A 21,400-nucleotide genomic window follows, 5' to 3' on the forward strand; every position below is an offset into this window, starting at 1 on the left:
TTTAAATTTTAGAACCATATTATCTGATCCCTAATATGGTGAGATTCGTTTAAAATTAGAAGGTAATTTAAAATATTAACACTGAATTTCTCAGAAACAGATAATGCCTTGTGTTTCATTTAGCTTGGTTTATAATTTATCATTATTATTTGTATTGGTTTCCTATCTTGAGATAAAGGTAATGAGTTTTACCACAGTATAATACCAAAGTGAATGGGATGTTTGACTGCTTTTCTTATTCTAGGGCTGGAGACACAGCAGAAGAGATAGACCTCAAGAGTAGGGACAAGGGAAAATACATTCATCCATCCATCCATTCATCCATTGACTCATTGTACAAGTTCTCCTTGAGCTTGTGTGAGAGTTCAAGCACTGTTTTTTGGTGCTGTACATTTGAATTGGAAAAAATTATAGTGTCAAAGCTCAGAAAATTCATAATCTAATATGGAAGACTGACATAAAATTATAATAAAAACAGCTCAATAATAGGTTAAGGTCAAAGTGCTATGAAAGCAGAAAGAACAAAACATCTGTCTGGGAGAGACTAAAAAAGTAACATTTGAGTGATGTCTTAAAAAGATACGAGAAGCAAAGTGTCAGCCTGAAAAGTGGAGAGGGTTTTTTGTTTTATTTTGCTTTGTCTTGTTTTTTAAATCAAAGGGATCAATCTCTGCAAAGGCAACTTTTGTTCTTTGCCAATATAAGAACTAGTAGTCTTGGGGGGTTGGTTTAAGGGTATCTGGAGGGAAAGATATGCATTGAGATTAGGAAAATAAATTGGGCCAGATTGCATAGGGTTATGGAGATTTTGTTAAAGAATTTGTGTATTATTCTTCTTCATATAAAGGGCAAGGGACACAATTCAGATGAACCTTCTTAAAAGAGGAATAGCTGCAAATGAATGAAAGCACAAAGAGCTTAGGGTTGGAGTCTCCTCTTCTGGAATCCTGGGATACAAGCATGAATGGGAAATGTTGGGCTTCTAAATAAGCAGCCCATTGATCACTCTCAAATCACTAACGCAGATTTACTTTAAGGAGAACCCTTAAAGAAAACATCAATCCAGGAGATAGATTTTTCTTAGATTATCCTTATTGGTGATGTATATTCTGCTTAAAAAAGTTTTTCTTCCAGTTATGCTTGATAGAAAGCCCTGCTTCTGGGCTTCCCTGGTGGAGCAGTGGTTGAGAATCCGCCTGCCGATGCAGGGGACACGGGTTCGTGCCCCGGTCCGGGAAGATCCCACGTGCCGCGGAGCGGCTGGGCCCGTGAGCCATGGCCGCTGAGCCTGCGCGTCCGGAGCCTGTGCTCCGCAACGGGAGAGGCCACAACAGTGAGAGGCCCGCATACCACACACAAAAAAAGCCCTGCTTCTTCTACCCACTGAGCTATGCATACAAAGTGAAAAAAAAGTCTTCGTCTGTTCTTTATTACCAGAAATTCCCTTAATAGCATTACAGATTTCATTGTTACAGAAGTTAGCATTTGAATAATGCAAGTAAAATGTGAATACCCAAGAGTATTGGTAATCAAAACGTCACAGTTTTTGTTTTCAAAAGAAGGAGAAAGAATATTTTAAAATATTCAAAACAACTTTATATTCTAAAGTGAATCATAACCTGCTAGATTTGTTTTACCTTGCAACAGAACCCCATACTTTTCACTAAAATCACTTACTCCAGTTTTTGATAGATATTGAAATTTAGGAACTAGGCAGAGGTGCATTTTAGAAATGAAATGCATGGATTAGAATGACACATTAGAAATTAGAAAGTACACTCGCCTTACAGAGCTGTTTTTTGTTTTGTTTTGGTTTTTTTTGGACACGGTTGCTTGTGGGATCTTAGTTCCCTGACCAGGGATCGAACCCATGCCCCTTGCAGTGGAAGCATGGAGTCCTAACCACTGGACTGCCAGGGAATTCCCTGCCTTATAGAGTTTTTATTTTAGTAGGTTCAAGTTATGGCCTGGCCTCTCTAACTATAAAAGCTCCAAAGGTGGTGCCTTGTGAAAAACCACAAGAATACAAGAGAACCCAGAATTATAATGACTTTTTCATTTTCCTTTTCCTTTACCTCTTCCTCCTTTTCTATTTTATTAAAGAGGGAAAGACTTTATGACTTCAAAGTAAAATGTCTTAATGCTCATCCTGATTTTCATAAGTGTCTCAGACATTTGGATTTAATCCTTTATTATGCATTGATGTATTTACACATGACTATAGGATCATAGAACAATAAGACGAAGATATAGATGGGGATTAACACCTCTCTCAACCCAATGATTTAGCAAAGGTTCAGCCTGTGGTTGTACATTATCTGGTATTTCTAGGCAGGACAGGACCTGCAAAAAGATCCAACAGAGTTGTTTTATCAGTGTTGAATCAAATATTTCATTAGCCTGGCCTAAGGAGAAAACAAATGAGGAAGCAAAAGAAAACAAACAAACAAAAATCTTTAAGAAGATTAATTGTTTTTCTCTGCTTCTGCCTCTTCTTCCTCATAAATATAATGGGAGAATTGAACTAATCAAGTTGTAACTTATTATCAACAGATTCCTCACATCTTCTAGAAAATCAGTAACAGCTTTTAGAAATGTACAATGGACTAGAAGTGGAGTAAACTGTGGATTGGCAGATGTTTTAGTCCTCTTACAAATAATGAATAGTCACCAAGACATGGATTGCCTGTGGTTTTCCAAATCTGCAGCTCTTTATTTAAAAATGCCAGGCGATTGTAATCTGGCCAAGTGCATTCTGGGCTTAAACATCATAAATATGCACTCTAACTACATAAAGTAACTGGCAGTCTCCTTAAGCTGGCAAAATGTTAGACATGATTAAGCAGCATTTAATACCAAATGATTTAATGGCAAGCATCATGGGAAGTATTTTCTTTCTGGTGGCTTTATTGTACACTACTATACTGTAAGAAGAACTCATGGGACAAACATTTTGAAAGAAGCGAAGTCAAGAGATTGAATCAACTGGAACACTTTAGTGTGGAAAGACAACCGCTATGAGGTGAGTGGACAGAAATATTAACGATGAAACATTATATTAGAAAAACAAAAGCTTTTCTTTAAAATCATGAACTATTGAATACAAAGATACATTATTTGCAATTTTAATTTGTATACTAATGGCATGTTATCTTAGTGAATAATACATTAAAGATATGATTACTTTAATAGGAGGGTCAGGTGGAGCATATGAATAGATTACAAACTGGCTTAACAAATGCATGTATAAAAGGGCCATGGATAGCTCTGAAGAGAAGACAAGGTGTACTCATATTTAAAGGTCATATCCTAGGGGAGAATCATGCCCTCTCTTGGGAAGCAGTGAGGTACAGTGGAGAAAACACAGGCTTTGGGTTCAGATTCATAGCTGAGTTTGGAACCTGGCTTTGTCCCTCTTCAGGTACATGGCCTTTACCAGGTTAACTTCTCCGAGGCTCATTTCCCTCATATGTAAAAAGAGAATTATAAAAACTTTCCTCATAGGAGGAGACAAGGAGACTAGAAACGCCTTTTCCAACAAGCAAGACCCTCACTTTTTAAGCACCCCAAACTCATCGTCCACCTGACCTGAGCCATGAGGACGAATCTCATTAGGTTTTTTAATTCCCATTCTCCATCACTCTCAATAGGAAGCCTAGAACTCCTATGTGATCCCACATGCCTGAATGCTAATCTCCACCTGGCTGTATGGGCAAGGAGGATTTCCATATCCTTCTTCCTTGCTTTAATTTTCCAGGAAGCATTTATAACCATCTGGTAATGTGGTTTACTACTTCAGTAATTTCTAGGCTTCTTTATTACATCCTTGTTTCTAAAATATAAGTATCCAGTAAAATATAAGCTCCATGACTGTGGATAATTTGGCCTATTTTGCTCAATGCTGTATCCCTAGGACCCATAAACCTGCCTAATGCACAGCAGGCAATTATCATATATTTATTTTCTTCCACTCTGTCTCCTAGAACATTACTTGGGACTCTGTTGGTGAGAACACTGAATACAATGATGCATGGGTTAATCTAACACATTCTATCTCCCACGTCCACAAAAAAAGGAAAAAAAAAAACCTTTCTGGGTTAATACATATGCATATATATGTGTATATATACATATACATAATATACTATATATATGTAGATATATATGTATATCTAGAAACATAGGCTTATATTATTGTAGAAATAAATCAAGTCAGGAAGTTAGGTACAGAACACAAAACTCTGAATTTGATCTTTGAATGTCTCCTTATCTCAATATTTTGCTTGTCATTTAGCTGGGAGTGTGTTCTGTGCACTGATTATGTTTACTCAGTTCAGACACTTTAGAAGATTGGAAAGCATAACTCAGTTGATCCCAGGCTTTTCTGCTTAAAAGTACTGTGAACTTGCCATGCTCAGCTGACGCAAATGTAAAATTAGTATACTACAAAAGTCTGCTCTATCAATTTCAAAATTTCATATTAGATATTTAAAGAGGTATAAGTTGTAAACCCTAACATGCTAAATAAATACAAGTTATTATTATTAGATTCTAACAGCCTTTCTTTGTCTTCTTTGGTGTTTGAATTGAACAAATATCCCCTGTATGTGTAAAAGAACTGAAAGTAATACGGACCTATTATTTTTTCCATTAACTGTCCATCAAAGGACAGGTCCACTAATAGCCATTTCAGGTCACCATAGTAAAAATATGAATGACACTAAAAGCACTGAACCCAAACAGAGTATTATTTTACAGAATTTCTTACTGAAGTGAGTTGGGTTGAATAAGTAGATATTTGACTAATAGGAATAAACTATAGAGGAAATATTTGTTAAATGGTTAAAGTAAGGAATAACTTCATCAGTAATTTTATAAAGCTAAATTTAGAACTGATCATTTATGTCTTAAAAATTTAGAAGGAGGATGGAGAAAAAATATATTTTATATAGAATTACATTTTGGTATTTATAATTACGTTTAGCAATTGAAGACAATCTCTCTCCTCTTTTAAAATAGATCTCATTTAATCTCATCTTTCTTACACATCATGTATTGTCAATACAATTTATCTAACATCTTTGATATTCTGTAATTCTCCTATTCAAACATATTATGTGTGTTTCTTTTCTCTCCACCATTCCATCCCCAAGTGTTTCCATTTAAAATGTTTAAAAAGAATTTAAATAAAAGATAGCTCATGTACTATACAATGAATCCAGATGGAAAGTGTAATCTATTTTTAAAAAGCAATATTGAATCACTATATTAAAAATGCAATGGAATTTAACCAAAGCAGTATAGCCAGATTTATGTGTACTATAAATTGCAGTAATCAAATATGAAGCGTGGCTGAAAATAAATACACTAGTTTTTAAACTCAAGAAGCTAAAAGAAAAAAAGCAAAAACTAAAATGAAAGAATAGATTTAATACAGAAAAATATAGAAATTTCTGAAATAAAAAGTAAAAACTCTTTCTTTGAAAAAATAACAGATATTTAATATAAGTAATTCTGAAAAAAATTTTAAAAATATAAAAGTACAATATTAGGAAGAGAAAAGGCATAGAGATCTAGAGGAGATTAAACAAATAAGAAGGGACTTCTGGTTTTAGTTTCGACATGATTGGAAAATATCACTCCCTTCTTTCTGACAAGAAAAAGCTGTACAAACCTAAAAGCAATGACTTATCCTGGACCCATCAGAGACTCAGGTTTCAGAGCAAATGACCAACCAAATATCTGGAGAGACATGAATCTACAGTGTCCCAGCAGATCTGTTCACTGGAGCAGAAGCCAGTGGAGCCATAAAGTGGGGCAATTACAAAAGATGTGACACATGCATAATTTAAATTCTATAAGGGGAAAAGAATAAAAGAAAAGAATAAAAGCAGAATAAAATTTTGAAGTAATAATGTTTGAGAATTTTAAAAATTAATAACAAACACCAAACGCAGATTCAGGAAGCTCAGACAAAAAAACCAAAAAAAAAAAAGTACACCTAGGCTATCATATTCAAACTGCCAAAAACCAAAGAGAAAATTTTTAAAGAAGCCAGAGGAGGGAAAACATCTTACCTATGGAGGAACAAGGATAAAAATTACAGTGAACTTCTTGTAGGAAACCATACAAACTAAAGGTAAACAGAACAAAATATTAAAATGTTGAACATAAAAACTCATCAATCTAGAATTCTATATTCAGAAAAATTATCCTTCAAAGTGAAGGAGAAAAAAATTTTCTCAGACAAATAAAAACTAAGCTAATTCACTGTTAGCAGACCTGCACTGTAAGAAATGTTAAAAGATTTTCTTGAAGTGGGAGGAGATAATATAGATCAGAAACTTGGACCTAGAGAAGTAAAGTTGAAGAAGGAAAAAATGAAGGAAAAATAAAATATCTTATTCTTTTCCTTAATTAATCTAAATTATAGTTGTTTGTTTAAAGTAACAATAAATTAAATGAAACTAATGAGAGCAATGCTCCAAGAGATAGGAGGGAAGAATTGCTAATACTTTAAGGTATCTGAATCACATGTGAAGTAGATAGAAGGTTAAGATGGTGAATTTTATGTTTGAGTATTTTACCACACTCAAAAAAAATTGAAAAAAAATAGTAACTGTCTATAAAAAGATATATCATGCTAATATTAACCAAAAGAAAGCTGGGGTAGTTATATTAGTTGCAGACAAACCAGATTTCAGGACAAGAAATATGATTAGGAATAAGGCAGGGTATAACATAATCAAAAAGAGTCAATTTTCCAAGAAGATATACCAGTCTTAAACATGTACACACCCAACAACAGAATGTCAAAATACCTGAGGAAAAAATTGATAGAGCTGCAAGAGAAATAGACATATTACCTACTATAATTGGAGACTTCAACACCCTTCTTTTACTAATTAGTAGATCAAGTGGCTGAAAATCAGCAAGGATGTAGTTGGCCTGAATGACACCATCAGTGAAACTGATCTAATTGACATTTATAGAATGCTCCATCCAATAACAGCAGAATATATATTCTCCTTAAGTTCACATGGAATATTCATCAACATTCAGAGCTATAAAATTTATAATTTAGCAAATATAAAATAATGGGAATCATACAAAATAAATTCTCAGGCCACAGTAGAATTAAACTAGAAATTAACAACAGCAAAATAGCTGGAAAATTCCCAAATGTTTAGAACACTTTAATAGAATATAGGTTAGGGAAAAAGTCTCAATAGAAATTAAACAAATATTTTAAACTAAAGAAAATTAAAATATGACATTGAATTTGTAGGAGACAGGAAGAACAATGCTTAGAGAAAATTTTATAGCATAGAGCATTAAATACGTATATATTATGAAGAAAGATATTAAATCCATGATCTAAGCTTCCACCTTAGCAAAGTAGGGAAAGAAGAGCAATTTAAGCCTAAAGCAAAGAATAAGGAAATAACAACAATTAGAGCAGAAATCAATAAAACTGAAAACAGAAAACAATTCAGAAAATCAATAAAAGTAAAATCTAGTTCTTTAAAAGGATTTAAGATTTTTTCTAGGAAAGCTAGCTAAGAATAAAAGAGAACACACCAATTATCAACATCATAAATGAAAGAGTAATCATCACTACTGGTCCTGGGAACATTAAAAAGCATAATTAAGGAATACTGCAAACAGCTCTACTATAATTTGATAATTCAGATGAAATGGAGCAATTCCTGGAAAGTACAAACTAACAAAATTCACACAATTAGAAATAGATAACCTAAATAACCTTATATCTATTTTAAAAATTGAAAAAAATAATTAATAACCTTGCAGAAATTTAATCACCAGATGCAGATGTTTTCACCAGTACATTCTACCAAATATTTAAAGAAGCAATGATACCAATTCTCCATGACCTTTTCCAGAAAATAGAAGCAGAGGGAACACTTCCTATCCCATTCTCTTAGATGAGAATTATCCTAAAGCAAAAATCCATAAAAATACATTGCAGGAAAGAAAAAGTACACAGCACTATCTCTCAGGAACACAGACATAAAAACTGATCAAAAATTTAGAAAAATTAATCCAATTACTTTTGCCTACTTTAATACATTTTTATACATTAAAATTATTTCAGGTGTGCAAGACTAGTTAGTTCAATATTCAAATTCAATCAATGTAACACACCACATCAATAGGCTAAAAAAGAAAAACTATATGATATCAGAAATGGCACAGAAAAAAAATGATAAATATACAAAATCCATTCATGACTAAAAAAAAAAAGCTCTCAGAAAAGTAGTAATAGGGGAGAACTTCCTCAATTTGAAAAGGAATCGCTATAGAAAAAACACAACACTTTCAAATAGCATCAAACCTAATAGTGAGAAAGTAGATGCCTTACTCCAAAATCAAGGAGAAATAATTCTCTAGGAAGACTAAGGATCAGGGCAAAATCTTCTTTATTTCCACTCCAGTATAATGTAGTACTGGAAGTCCTCTCCAGTAAAATAAGAAAATAAAATAAAAGGTATATAGATTGGAAATAAAGAAATAAAACTCTATTTGTAGAAGAAATGATTGTAAATGAAGAAAATTTCAAATAATTGACCAAAAAAACTCCTATAACTAAAAGCAAGTAAGGAAAGTCACTGCATAAAAAGTTAATATACAACTAAATTTCCTATATTACAGTGATTAACTATTGAAATAAAAAAACTTTCAAAACCAATACCATACTGTATGATTCTAATTATATGACATTTTGGACAAGAAAAATCTCTTGAGATAGTAAACAGATGAGTGGTTGCCATGAGTTTGGTAGTAGGGGAAGGTTGAATAGCTAATAAATAGGGGATTTTTTGAGGGTGAGGAAACTATTCTGTATGATATTGTAATGGTGAATACAAGACAGTAAGAATTTTTCAAAACCTCTAAAACTTTACAACACGAAAAAGTAAATCTGATGGTATGGAAATTTAAAAAGAAATAATTTAGGTAGTCATGAGTTCTCAGGATGGAATGCAGAATGTAACAAAAGAATATAAATATATTACAAATGTATGAAACAACCTCAATGAAGGAGGTGGGGGAATAAGATGCTGACCTAAGTATCTTTGCAAATGAATGAAGAGGCAAAAGGAACTGTACATAAGACTTGTATTCTAGTTGATAAAGTTATTTCCTATGGATGTACTGGTTAACAATTCTAAAACCACTATACATCTATACTAGAACTGAACAATTAAGTAAATGGATGGTGGATTGTGGGAACCTGATTTCTTAATTCTGAGGGGTGTACTACAGATAAACAAGGAAAGGAGGCTAGAATAATCTATGTGGTAATGGATTGGAGTTGGAAATATCAGTATGAACTCATATTTAGCTTAATTTAGAATCAGATGGCTACACATAGAAATATATATATATATATATATATATACACACACGATATATATATATATATGGTAGTATGTACATATGTATCACTTTGATTTGTCAGCTGAGAGAAACTGGAAGTAATAATAATAACTCAGTAGTAATGAGTGCACCTAGTGTCCAGATCATGGTTTCTAAAACCATTCTCCAATGAAAGGAAAATGACCCTTGGAAAAATGGCTGATTCTAAGACTGAGTAAGGAAATATATAAGATGAGCCTGGAGCATCATCTAGTGCTAAAAACCAAGAAAAATCTCAAAACAAAACAAACAAAACCCCCAAATCCATAATAATGGGGTATTTCAGAGGGACAATAGAAAGAGGTCCAAATGGCCAAAGCTGAAAAAATTTGAGCAAAACAATTAATAAAGTAGTATTGGATTATAACCCAAATTACAAAATAAATATCCTGGTGTTCATACTGATATAAAAAAGGGGTGAATAAATAAATAAATGCAAGAGAGTAAATGAATTGCCTGTTTAGAAAAATTTCAAATAATTTATGTATATACTCTGCCCTTTTGGAGCATTATTCCTCAATTCTTAGTCATGAACTGTGCAGACTGGTTACTTTCCAAACAGCAGAGTATGGAATGGGAGGTTTCCCCATTACAGGTACTCTTACACTGTAAGAGTAACCTTACAGTGGAGAAGTCTGACAAACACTACCTCAATCTAGGTGATCAAGGTTAACATCAATAGTGGGAAGACATATTGATAGTATATACCACGGATATAATGTGAAGAGAAAGGCACTTTATGTCTAGGCTCTTGCTCATAGACAAGATCAAACTTATCCCAATCTAATCATGAGAAAATCACCTGGCAAATCCCAAATGAGGAACGTTCTATAAGATAACTTACCAGGGCTCCTCAAAACTGTCGAGTTCATCAAAACCAAATAAAATCTTAGTAACTTTAAAAACTGAGAGCAAACTAGAGGACATTACTACTAAATGTAACAAGGTATTCTAGATGGGATTCTGACAGAAAAAGACATTGAGTAAAAGCCAAGAAAATTTGAATAAAGTGTATGCTTTATTAAGTATTTATTAATAATACTGTATCAACATTGGTTCATTAATTGTGATAAATGTATTATAGTAATGGAAAATAATAATAGGGAAACTGGGTGTTGGATAAATAGGAATTCTCTGTATAATCTTTGCAATAATTTTGTAAATCTAAAATTAAAAATTAAGTCTATTAAAAAATTATATGTACAAACATATAATTTGAAAATTATTTGGAACCTTCTGGGAATTTTTGTTCTTTTACATGCTGATGTTTGGATCTCAACTTTACTCAATTCTATCAGAAACTCTAGGGCGCAATTTTGGCTCAGGTATCAGTTTTTTTTTAAGCTTTTCAGTGGTATGAACAATGGATTTAGATGAACTGAACAATTACTCATAAAGAAGTAGAAAACCTGATAATTCTAATGACTATAGACAACAGAATCAGACACAAGTGGTTTTACTTGTGAAACCTAATAAACATTCACATAATAGGTAATGCTTAGATTATTTCAACTTCCTTAAAAAAGAGAATATATTTCCTCTAAGATCAGGAACAACATATTCAACATAGCTTTGGAAGTCCTAGCCACGGCAATCAGAGAAGAAAAAGAAATAAAAGGAATACAAATTGGAAAAGAAGAAGTAAAACTGTCACTGTTTACAGATGACATGATACTATACACAGAGAATCCTAAAGATACCACCAGAAAACTACTAGAGCTAATCAGTGAATCTGGTAAAGTTGCAGGATACAAAGTTAATGCACAGAAATCTCTTGCATTCCTATACACTAATGATGAAAAATCTGAAAGAGAAATTAAGGAAACACTCCCATTTACCATTGCAACAAAAAGAATAAAATACCTAGGAAAAAAACCTACCTAGGGAGACAAAAGACCTGTATGCAGAAAACTATAAAACACTGATGAAAGAAATTAAAGATGATACAAACAGATGGAGAGATATACCATGTTCTTGGTTTGGAAGAATCTATATTGTGAAAATGACTATACTACCCAAAGCAATCTACAGATTCAATGCAATCCTTATCAAATTACCAATGGCATTTTTTACAGAACTAGAACATTTTAAAAAAAGTTTTCTTGCTCTCTCTAAGAAGTGAGGAAAACCTTACATCTAAAGTCATGTAGCTAGGGGATCACAAAAATAACCACTATAACAACAACATTACAGACCAATCTCACTTAGAAACATACTACAATGTGTTAAAGAAAGAATACATTATGACAAAGCAGTTTTTAATCCCCCAAATGATCTTATGGTTCAACACAAGGACATTCACTAATGAAACTGACTTTACTAATAGTTTAATGCATATAAATCCAGAGAAGCACATGTTCCAGTCTTTGTCATATTAGCAAATATAGTTGTCTAGTAATTAAAGCTCCTTTGAATTCAAAAAACACATGTCAAATGTAGAAATATATTCTTAATACATAATAATAACTTTCAGAAATTCCTTTCTAAACTTTTATGTATTTGTCACACCTCCATTAATTGCCTCAAAAACCATTTCCCCAAAACTACTTCCCACAAAGCTGGACTATACTTTTATTTCTTACTATCAGCTTTTATTTATTTCCATCAGCTTTCAATTTCTCTTTTTTTTCTTCATTCAAACACTAATTCTCTGTGCTTTCTCAAGAAGACTTTTTAAAGTTCTTAGCTTTTCCTAATTTTCTCTCTTTTTTCTTAGCATAATCTGCACAAAAGTGTAATAGGCTGATGAGGCAATGCAGAATCATGACAAGGAAGAAGAGGAAAGATGAAAACTTCAAAATTATCCTTAGTGAATGAGGAGAAAGTCAAAGAAGGTAATTATTTTGAGCTGATATGTTTACTCAGCTGCAATAGATTAATGGATAAGAACCTTATGGTCATTTTGATAAATTCCAAAAAAGCATTTGATAAAATTAAAACCTTTCCCAGTAAATTTTTTTCAGCTGTTACTGAAGAAATCTTCTTAAACTTACTGTTGTTATTATTATTTTAAAATCAAAATGAATTTATTGCTTGGCTCTCAATTCTTATTAATTTGATTTGAATACTTTCTATCATTACCAATTTTTAGAGGGTCAGATATAGATATACTGGTTGTTTATTCTCTAATGAACAAACAAATAAGATATTATCTCTAGCCTGGATTTATTGAATCAGACTCTCTGATGGGTGAAGCCTGAATTTAAACAGCTTCTCTGGTGATTCTGATGCACACATTGTTTGCCATCTAATATCAGAAGGAAGACAGGTAACTAACTACAGTGTTAATTTCAACATGAGATAGACTGAGACCAGGACCCTGGAAAGCTGTGAGAAGCTATGGAGACACAGGGCTGGGAGCTATTAATTCTGACTGAGAAGCCTTCTACAGGCATACTATAAAGTCTGTGAAGAATGAATACAAAGTAATAAGAACCATTTCCTCTCACTCATGAGAAGAAAAAGAGTTTCACTTGAATTCCTCTTGTAGGATAAACCTGCATATATATGAAGGCAGATTTCCTGCCTTTTTTCTAAAGAAAACATTTCAGTTTCCAGCTATTGAGTAATATTTAACTATTAAGCTTTTCAATGCCCGACACTGTGGTATTAATCACTGTCTTTCATGTTATAACAGAAGTGGCACTAAGACACATGAATAGTTGTTCACGATCACTTCTTCTAACTTGTTCTAACAAGTTACAATAGTAATAAAAATGTAGTGAAACTAAATAAAATATAGAAGAAATAGGGAAAACATTTCTACAATTTTGCAGTGTACAAAACCCAGTTAAGAAACACAAACCCTCTAATGCCTTAACGCAAAGGAGAGAGAGTCAGATGAAATCAGCAATAATGAAGAACAGAATGATGAAAAAAAAATTAGAAAGAAAGTGTAAAAAGTAGTAACAATTTCGGAGAAAATAGTTACAGCATATCAAAAATACATTAGGGATGTTTCTGTAAATTGGTTTTAAAAAGACAAACAACACATTAGAAAAATACTCAAAAATAGAAACAGAAAAATAAAATACAAATGATCCATATCTATGAAGAAATGTCTCAACATCACCATTTATAGTGGAAATGCAAACTAAATATTAAGGGGATGCCAATTTTACTTATTAAAGAGGATAAAAGTAAAGATCAATGGGCAAAGCCATGTAGAAATGGGCAGTCTCATCAAAGAAATAATTTGATGTTTATTTCAATTTGAACATATGCATTAGTCTTTGACCCAGTAATTCAACTCATAGGCAAGTTTTGTACATTTTCACAAATATAAATATATATCTTATTATAGTAAAAAGTTGGAAACAATTCAAATTGTCAGAATTTTTAGCAAGGCAAATTGCCACTTGTGATGGTTAATTTTATGTGTCAACTTGACTGGCCGTGGGGTGCCCAGAAAAATATTATTTGAGGTTTGTCTGTGAGGGTATTCTTAGGTGAGATTGGTATTTGAATCAGTGGACTCAGTAAAGTAGATTGGCTTCTCCAGGGTATGCAACCTCCAAATCCACTGGGGGTCTGAATAGAAAAAAAAAAAAAAGGAGGAAGGAGAAATATTTTTTTCCTGTCTCACTGCTTGAGCTAACGTCTCATCTCATCTTCTGCCCTCAGATTGGATTTACACTGTTGTTTCTCAGGCTTTTGGAATCAGACTGAATTAAATGACCAGTTTTCCTGTTCTTCAGTTTCAGATGGCAGATCATAACATTTGTCAACCTCCATATTCACGAGTCAATTTCTCACAATAAATCTCCGTTTGTGTATATATATCCTGTTGGTTTTGTTTCTCTAGAGAACACTGACTAATACACCACTCAACTAGAAGCTACATTTCCCAGCCTTCCTTATACCTAGAGGTACTTTTGTAACTAAATTCTGGCCAATCAGATGTGAATAGCAGTGATGTTGGCCATTCTGGGCACACATCTAAAGAGAAATTGCTCACTCTTCACTTCCTCTGTCCCCTCCTCCCCATACTGTGGTCCATATTGTGGAGAAAAACCAATTCCTCTCGTATAAATGAGAAAAACACTCTAGAGGATGGCAGAACAGCAAAATAAATGAAATCTGTGAACCTAAAAACTGTCTTGGGGAGAGCCATCTAACCCTCCCGGGACTTCTGTGTGAGAGAAAAATATGCTTTCGATCTGTTTAAGCCACTGTTATTTGGTTCCAGTTTAAGAGGATGAAAGGATACTCTAATACAGTAGTAAATGTACATGCACTGAATGTGTGACACTGAAATGTGAAAACATACCACTTATCAGTGAAAAACTGTTGCCTGCCATATCAGTAAACAAAGGATTTGCAGCCATCGAACCATCACATTACAGCCGCTTACATTATGGTGAGCTCTGAGGGAACTCAGGATAGAAAAAGGATGCCTGCCACCTAGCAGTCAACTGCTGCAGCCACCCCACATGGTGCAGGAGACTTGCATTTTCCCATACATAGAAAAGCACTAAATTCCTTAACTTGAGATATCTGGTTTTCTTTAATTAACAGTAATCTTTCAATGTTCCTACTACCTGGTCTTTGTTACAAAAACTCCTATATATATTGGCTACTCCCTTACCTCTTTGGAGCAGTCTCTCAGAGCTAACTGAGATGCTGTGTCCTGGACTTAAGTCCTCAGTGTTGTCTACCAAATAAAACATAATTCTCAACTTTTAGTTTGTGCATTTTTTCAGTTGACACGTTATAGACACTTTTATCAGAATTCAAATACAAGTCCATATTCAAACCCCCAAAATTAACATTCTGACACCTCAAAAATTCTGATAAAGATAACTATTGTGAGCAAATTAGATTTCATCTCAGTTATATTTTCTTTTTTTACTAACCTCCAAAGTAAGAGCCATCTGTCAGCTTCATTTCTTTACTGGATTTTGTGATGACACCAGCAACACCATGTTGAATGAAATACATTTTTTTACCCACAGCTCCTTCTCGTATGATATAATCTCCAGGTTGAAACACCTCAAATCTCAACTTGCTCAGCATGGCAGTCACAAAATTAGGATCCGCATTAGCAAAAAGAGGCATTGTAGCCACTAGTTTTCGGCAGTTGAAGTTGACTATCTCCTAAAGATAGCAAGAGTAAACAAACATTAAGAGAGAGATTAATCATATCAGGAAGAAAAACGTGCTGAAATTAAAATTTATACATAGCATAACACTGCAATTTAAATTAAAAACCAACAATACATAAATTCTAATAATCTATGTATCTCTTCAAAACCAGGGATCATGTTTTATTAATGTGCTGAAATGTTGTATTCCCAGCACATAGAATAGTATAGGCATATATTAGACATCAATAAATATGAATTAAATATATACAAGTTTACCTTTTATAACTTCCCATTCATTTATTATTTTTTATATAAAATTAGAACGAAAATGTGGAAGAGTTTTAGTCTCCCCTTTATCTGTTTTTATGAAGAAAAGAAGCCACATCACTTCCTCTTAGCCATGATGTTACCGCTTCTGTGGTCCATTGTGTTTAACAATCTAATTTGTACCTACTGACTAGAGTTCTGAAACCAGGGCCCGGCTGCCAACAAAATGCCAACAGTATTTTGATGTTTTTTTCTTAATGTCATTCACGTTAAAGCGAGGAGACTTGATGTTGTTCACATTACACAAAAGACACTCGAACTATAATCTCTAATTACAAATTCAATCTGTTTCTGGGTTAGATCAGAAAATTATTCTTTCCAAACCTCCTGGGTTTCCACTGGAAGTTTTGGACTGGACAGAGGCCATATTTTCCTTTTCCTAAATTGTTTGTTTGTTTTTTTTCTGGGATCAGGCCAATTCTAAATTAGGAGATTTATATGTTTCATTTCATTCTGTGGATTCTAGTCCAGATTTGACATAGTGCTATCACTATGAACAAAAACAGGGATATGGGACCAACCAATTTTAATCCTGAAAGTTAGATATAGAACAGAATAAACAATGGGAATCTAAATTTTACCAAAATGTCATTTCTCAGAAATATCTTCCCCAAATAAGCCCCCAAAAGAACAGGGTTGGACCTGAATTTGTGAACTTGCTTAAGAGACACAGAAAGTGAAGTCACCTCTGCTAAGAGATGGGAAAAGGGCAAAAAGATTCAGAGGTATTAAAAGAGTCTGAGATCTGAATTCCTGCTTTGGTAATACAAACTTCTAGATTCCAAGACTGGGAAAGAAAGTTTCCTCAATCTTCTTCATAAAATAATCTGATATTATTCTAAGATAGTTTAAAAAATTCCAGCTGATGCACAGGGCACAGAAGTTTGGGTCCAACGTGGAAAAGAAGGTGTTTCATCCTCAACAATATGTTGTGAGTACAGCAGAGCAGAGAAGTATCTCTAACAGTGGAGTTTCATGCAGACTGGTAAAATATTTAAAAATCAGCAGCTATAACCAGCAAGTGAACATAACAACAAAAAGAAGAGAAGGATATAACATATGGTACTTCGTGCAGCATCATACAAGCCCTATAATGCACAGTTGACCCGATGGGTAGTTAGGGCAATTTGTGGTCAATTTTAACTGGTGCTGAAGAGCTGTGGTGGGAGTGGGGGACTACTGTAAGTGCTCAATAAATATGCATACATGTATGAGTAGACCGAAGGAAGGAAAAAAGAAGAAAAGAAGGAAGGAAGGGGGCAAAAAGGGAAAGAAGGAAGATGGAATTTTGGCATTGGAAAAAAAGTGTTCACAAAGCCTAGTTTATATTCCTGTTGGGAAGTGGCTATTTAAAACACTTAGAATGCTCTCTCAAGCCAACAGCTTGAGAAACAAGTCATACATGTAATATAAAAATGTCTTTTTTACTATTCAAAATACTTCCATATAAAAACCACATGAAGATAAAAGGTGAGCCATTCAAGGTACCCAAGGTAAGCACATGAGTTAAAAGAAGACAGAAATATATCATTAAAATCATCAGATCTGTTGTTTCAAAGTTAATGATTTCATGTGTAAAATGACATAGAAGGATCCTGTGTAGGAAATTGAAAATAAATCATGTTGCAGAGAAAATAAGAGTTTTCAAACAAAAATAATAAAATAATCTTTTCATCTATGTTCTTTGATTTGAACTATACAAATTTTTCTCTTCATTGTTTTCTTACCTTTTATTTTAGAAAATAATTTTACAAACAATTAAACTGTCTTTATTTATTTGAACAATTCTTTTAATATGATGCATCACATATCCAGGTGCACCTTGGAACTGCCTTGATTATATCACTGAGAAGATAATTTCGTATTATTGTTAACTTGAAGGAATCCATTCATTTTTTCTGTCTCTGTGGAACTTTTACCTCCACGTGAATACTTTCTGATTTAACTGTAAATTCTAACAAATATTTGACAGAAAAAGATGTGATGGGACAGAAAGTTATTTGCATTTAAAGGCTCTCCTCTTCCCATGAAATCTGCTTGCTTTGAGGGTGTATAGTTTAATGGAAACAATCAAGTGAGCCTAGAAGTTAAGCAAAACTTTTAAAAGCTCTTCTCCATCAATCACATTTCTTTATAGCACATTTTCTTAGGGAGAACATATTTAGTTAAGTTATTAATATCTCTCTATTAGTAAAACAAGACTTTTAAAGCTCTTCCTCCATCAATCCCAGGTCCTTATAGCACACTGACTTAAATAAAACACACAGTTATTAATATCTCTAATGTCCATCCAGATTCTTTATGGCAGTAGTTATAATGAGCTTTTTTAGCAATACGTCTGGCCTGGGTTAGGAGTATTGTCTATATGAAATAAACTGAGGAATGTTCACTCCCTAAGGGAATCAGACACGTGACCCTGACCTTAATAATAAAGTACTCCCAATTACCAGGTTTACTTCATAACTTAAAAATAGACAGTTATTTCTCTCCTGAAGCATCTTATCATACCAGAAAGTAGCAGTGTTAGAAAACAAATAAGCAAACAAGCAAAAACACCAACAAAACCCCCTCATAATGAAAAGGATATTTCAAAGAGGCCAACTGAAAGAGCTACCCGACTAATGCTATAACAATTGGAGTAACAAAACAAGTAATGTCATATTGGCTTAACCCCAAAGCATAAGATAAATATGAGCCTATACTTATATAAATAAATGATTGAGTAAATTTAAAAGTAGGGGAAAACAGACAAATCTCCGATTCAAATTCCAAATAAATCAACTTTTACCTATTAAAAATGTCATAATACAACAACAAAGAAGAACCCTGCGTTTGATCTTACTTTGACATAATGTCAGTTTATTTAAGATGCAAAATTCTTTTTCAGCAGTCCTTCCCATTATTTTGCTAAAGTACGACAGGATTATTCACATTCCTTGTTTGGTCACAGTGCAGACAGTATCTTTGTAAACTATAACATAGATATAGTAAAGTACACAAATCTTAAACATACACAAATCTTATGTGAATTTTTCAAATATGTGAACCTATATAACCTCCCGGATCCACATACAGAACAGATTTCAGAAGGCTTCCTTTTTTCTTTTCCAATCAAGCCCAGAGGTTCTAGCTCTTCTGACTTCTATCACTATAAGCAGTTTTACTTGTACTTGAAATTCCCATAAATGGCACCACACACTGCAGAGTCTTTTGAGTCTTACTTTTGCTCATCATGATGTCAGTATGATTCATCCATGTTCTTGTGTGGTGGCAGTTCTTTCTTTTTATATTTCAGGCTGTATTTCATTTTAGGACTATACCACAGTTTATTTCTCCATTCTACTCTTCTTGACATTTGGGTTGTTTCCAGTTTTAGGCTAATAAAATAAGCCTGTTATGAATATTCTTGAAGTGCCTTATGCACTGATTTCTCTTGCATATTTACCTTATGTTGGAATTGCTGGGTAATAGGATAAGCATATATTTAACTTTGGTATATACTGCCAAAATTTTTCTAAAATAATTGTATTATTTTTCTCATATACCAGCAGTATATAAAGTTCCAGCTGTCCTACATCCTTGGAAGATTTTGATGCTATCACTCTTTTTTAAATTTTAGCCATTAGTAGATATGTAGACATACCTTATTTAAATTTCTTTTTCTCATTGTGGTTTTATTTTACATTCCCCCAATGATTAAAGTTGTTATGCACATTTTCATAGGCTTATTGGTCAGATGAATATCCTGTTTGGTGAAGTGTCCAGTCAATAGTTTTCCCTGCTTTTTTTATTGAAGGAGTCCTTTTTATATTCTTGACATGAGCTCTTTGTTGGGATATGCATTACAAATATATTCTCCTCATCTGTGGCTTGCCTTTTCGCTCTCAATGGTATCTTTTATTGTTATTGTTTTGCTGGTAATTTGATTTCTAGTTTGTTTAACTTTATGACAATAAGAAAAAATGGGATTTGATATATTTAAATTGCTCCAAGAAGGATTTGTTTTAACCATAAATCTGTGCTTTGGAATCATGCATATTCTGAAACCCTGGGAAATTTTAAGCAACATCTTCTTTGTTCTAGCAGGGGCGCTTCCCTGGTGGCGCAGTGGTTGAGAGTCCGCCTGCCGATGCAGGGGACGCAGGTTCGTGCCCCGGTCCGGGAAGATCCCACATGCCACGCAGCGGCTGGGCCCGTGAGCCATGGCCACTGAGCCTGCGCGTCCGGAGCCTGTGCTCCGCAACGGGAGAGACCACAACAGTGAGAGGCCCCGCGTACTGCACACACACACAAAAAAGAATAGCAATATTTTAACGTTCCTTCTAGCACTACAATTCTTTATTGATAACTTAAGTATCATTGTGGAAAGTTCCACTTTGTGAAACATTTAGTTCCCCTCCGTTCTACATTATTTTATTCCACACAGTATAGTTCTAAAAAGTTTTAAGCGTGGTCACTATAAATATAATTATCATCATTACAATAATGAATCATAATGTTAACAAAAGAGAGCTGCTGTTACATTGCTAAATTCCTACACCCAACACACTCTGTATTTTTAGACTCTGCAGAGCACACAAGCACTTCCTTCTAAGAACTTAAATCAGACAGACATTCAAATAGCATCCAATATTCAGACTTCCATGTTAACTTCAGAAACAAGTAAACACATATAGTCAAATCTATATCAAATGACACTTTATGACCTAGAACATCTTATAAAATGGTGCTGCTGATGTCCTAGTTTTTTTTCAGTTCTGTAGCCTGGGGTAGTTAGAATCAAAACAGAGTCACTGGATATGCTAGGGATTTCTTTAAGGCAGAAATAATTTTAAGAATGAACACAATAAAAATGAGACAATATTTATTGAATTCTTGTTGGTTCCAGGTATTGCTTTAAATAAAGCTCTATAAGTATAAATTTATTTTATCCTCACAAAATCCTATGCCTTAGGTATTATTACTACCCCACTTTATGGAAGATATTGAGTAATATGCCAAAGACCACACACTTGCAAGAAGAACTATGGTTTGTTGGTCCAGCTCCCTAGCGTAGGGCTTTGATGGATTCTAAGAAGTCATCTTAACTTTGCACATATCTAAAATCGTTACAAACCTGAAGATTCTGATGTTAACCATAAATTTGTTCTTTCAAACTTTACACACTTCAAACTTTACACACACAAACTTTACAAACTGATAGCTACACACTTGGCTGTTTTTATTTCCCCACAGCAATTATTTTTAGAGATCTGAATATTACAGTCTTTATATTGGCATCTGTGCTCCAGGTTGCCGCAGTTTTTAAAACGTGCTACTTCATACAATTAGGCTATCTGACTGGCTTCATAAATCAGTAGCATCTGAGAACTTTGAACCGTAAAGCAAGGGAATGCAAGAAGAGAAAGAGAGACCAGTATTTGATGTTGTTGTTTGTGCGGGTATGTCTTATGTTACGGGGACAGGGTCAATGTGTGCCCTTTACTTCTCCCTTTTAAGAAATGTTTCTTCAATGATATCTCTGCTTCTCCCTGCATAGCCCCCAAAGA

General features: G+C 33.7%; 1 protein-coding gene across 1 annotated transcript in view; it reads right to left on the reverse strand.

Annotated features, from left to right (window-relative positions):
- HCN1 (hyperpolarization activated cyclic nucleotide gated potassium channel 1) overlaps positions 1–21,400 on the reverse strand; it is a 382,344-nt gene that overhangs the window by 35,614 nt on the left and 325,330 nt on the right. Inside the window, exon 6 of the mRNA XM_059060576.2 lies at positions 15,294–15,534. Within this exon, the coding sequence (XP_058916559.1) occupies positions 15,294–15,534 (241 nt within the window). The remainder of the gene's footprint in view (positions 1–15,293; positions 15,535–21,400) is intronic.

Source organism: Kogia breviceps, chromosome 4 (assembly GCF_026419965.1).
Source record: "Kogia breviceps isolate mKogBre1 chromosome 4, mKogBre1 haplotype 1, whole genome shotgun sequence".
NCBI lineage: Eukaryota > Metazoa > Chordata > Mammalia > Artiodactyla > Physeteridae > Kogia > Kogia breviceps.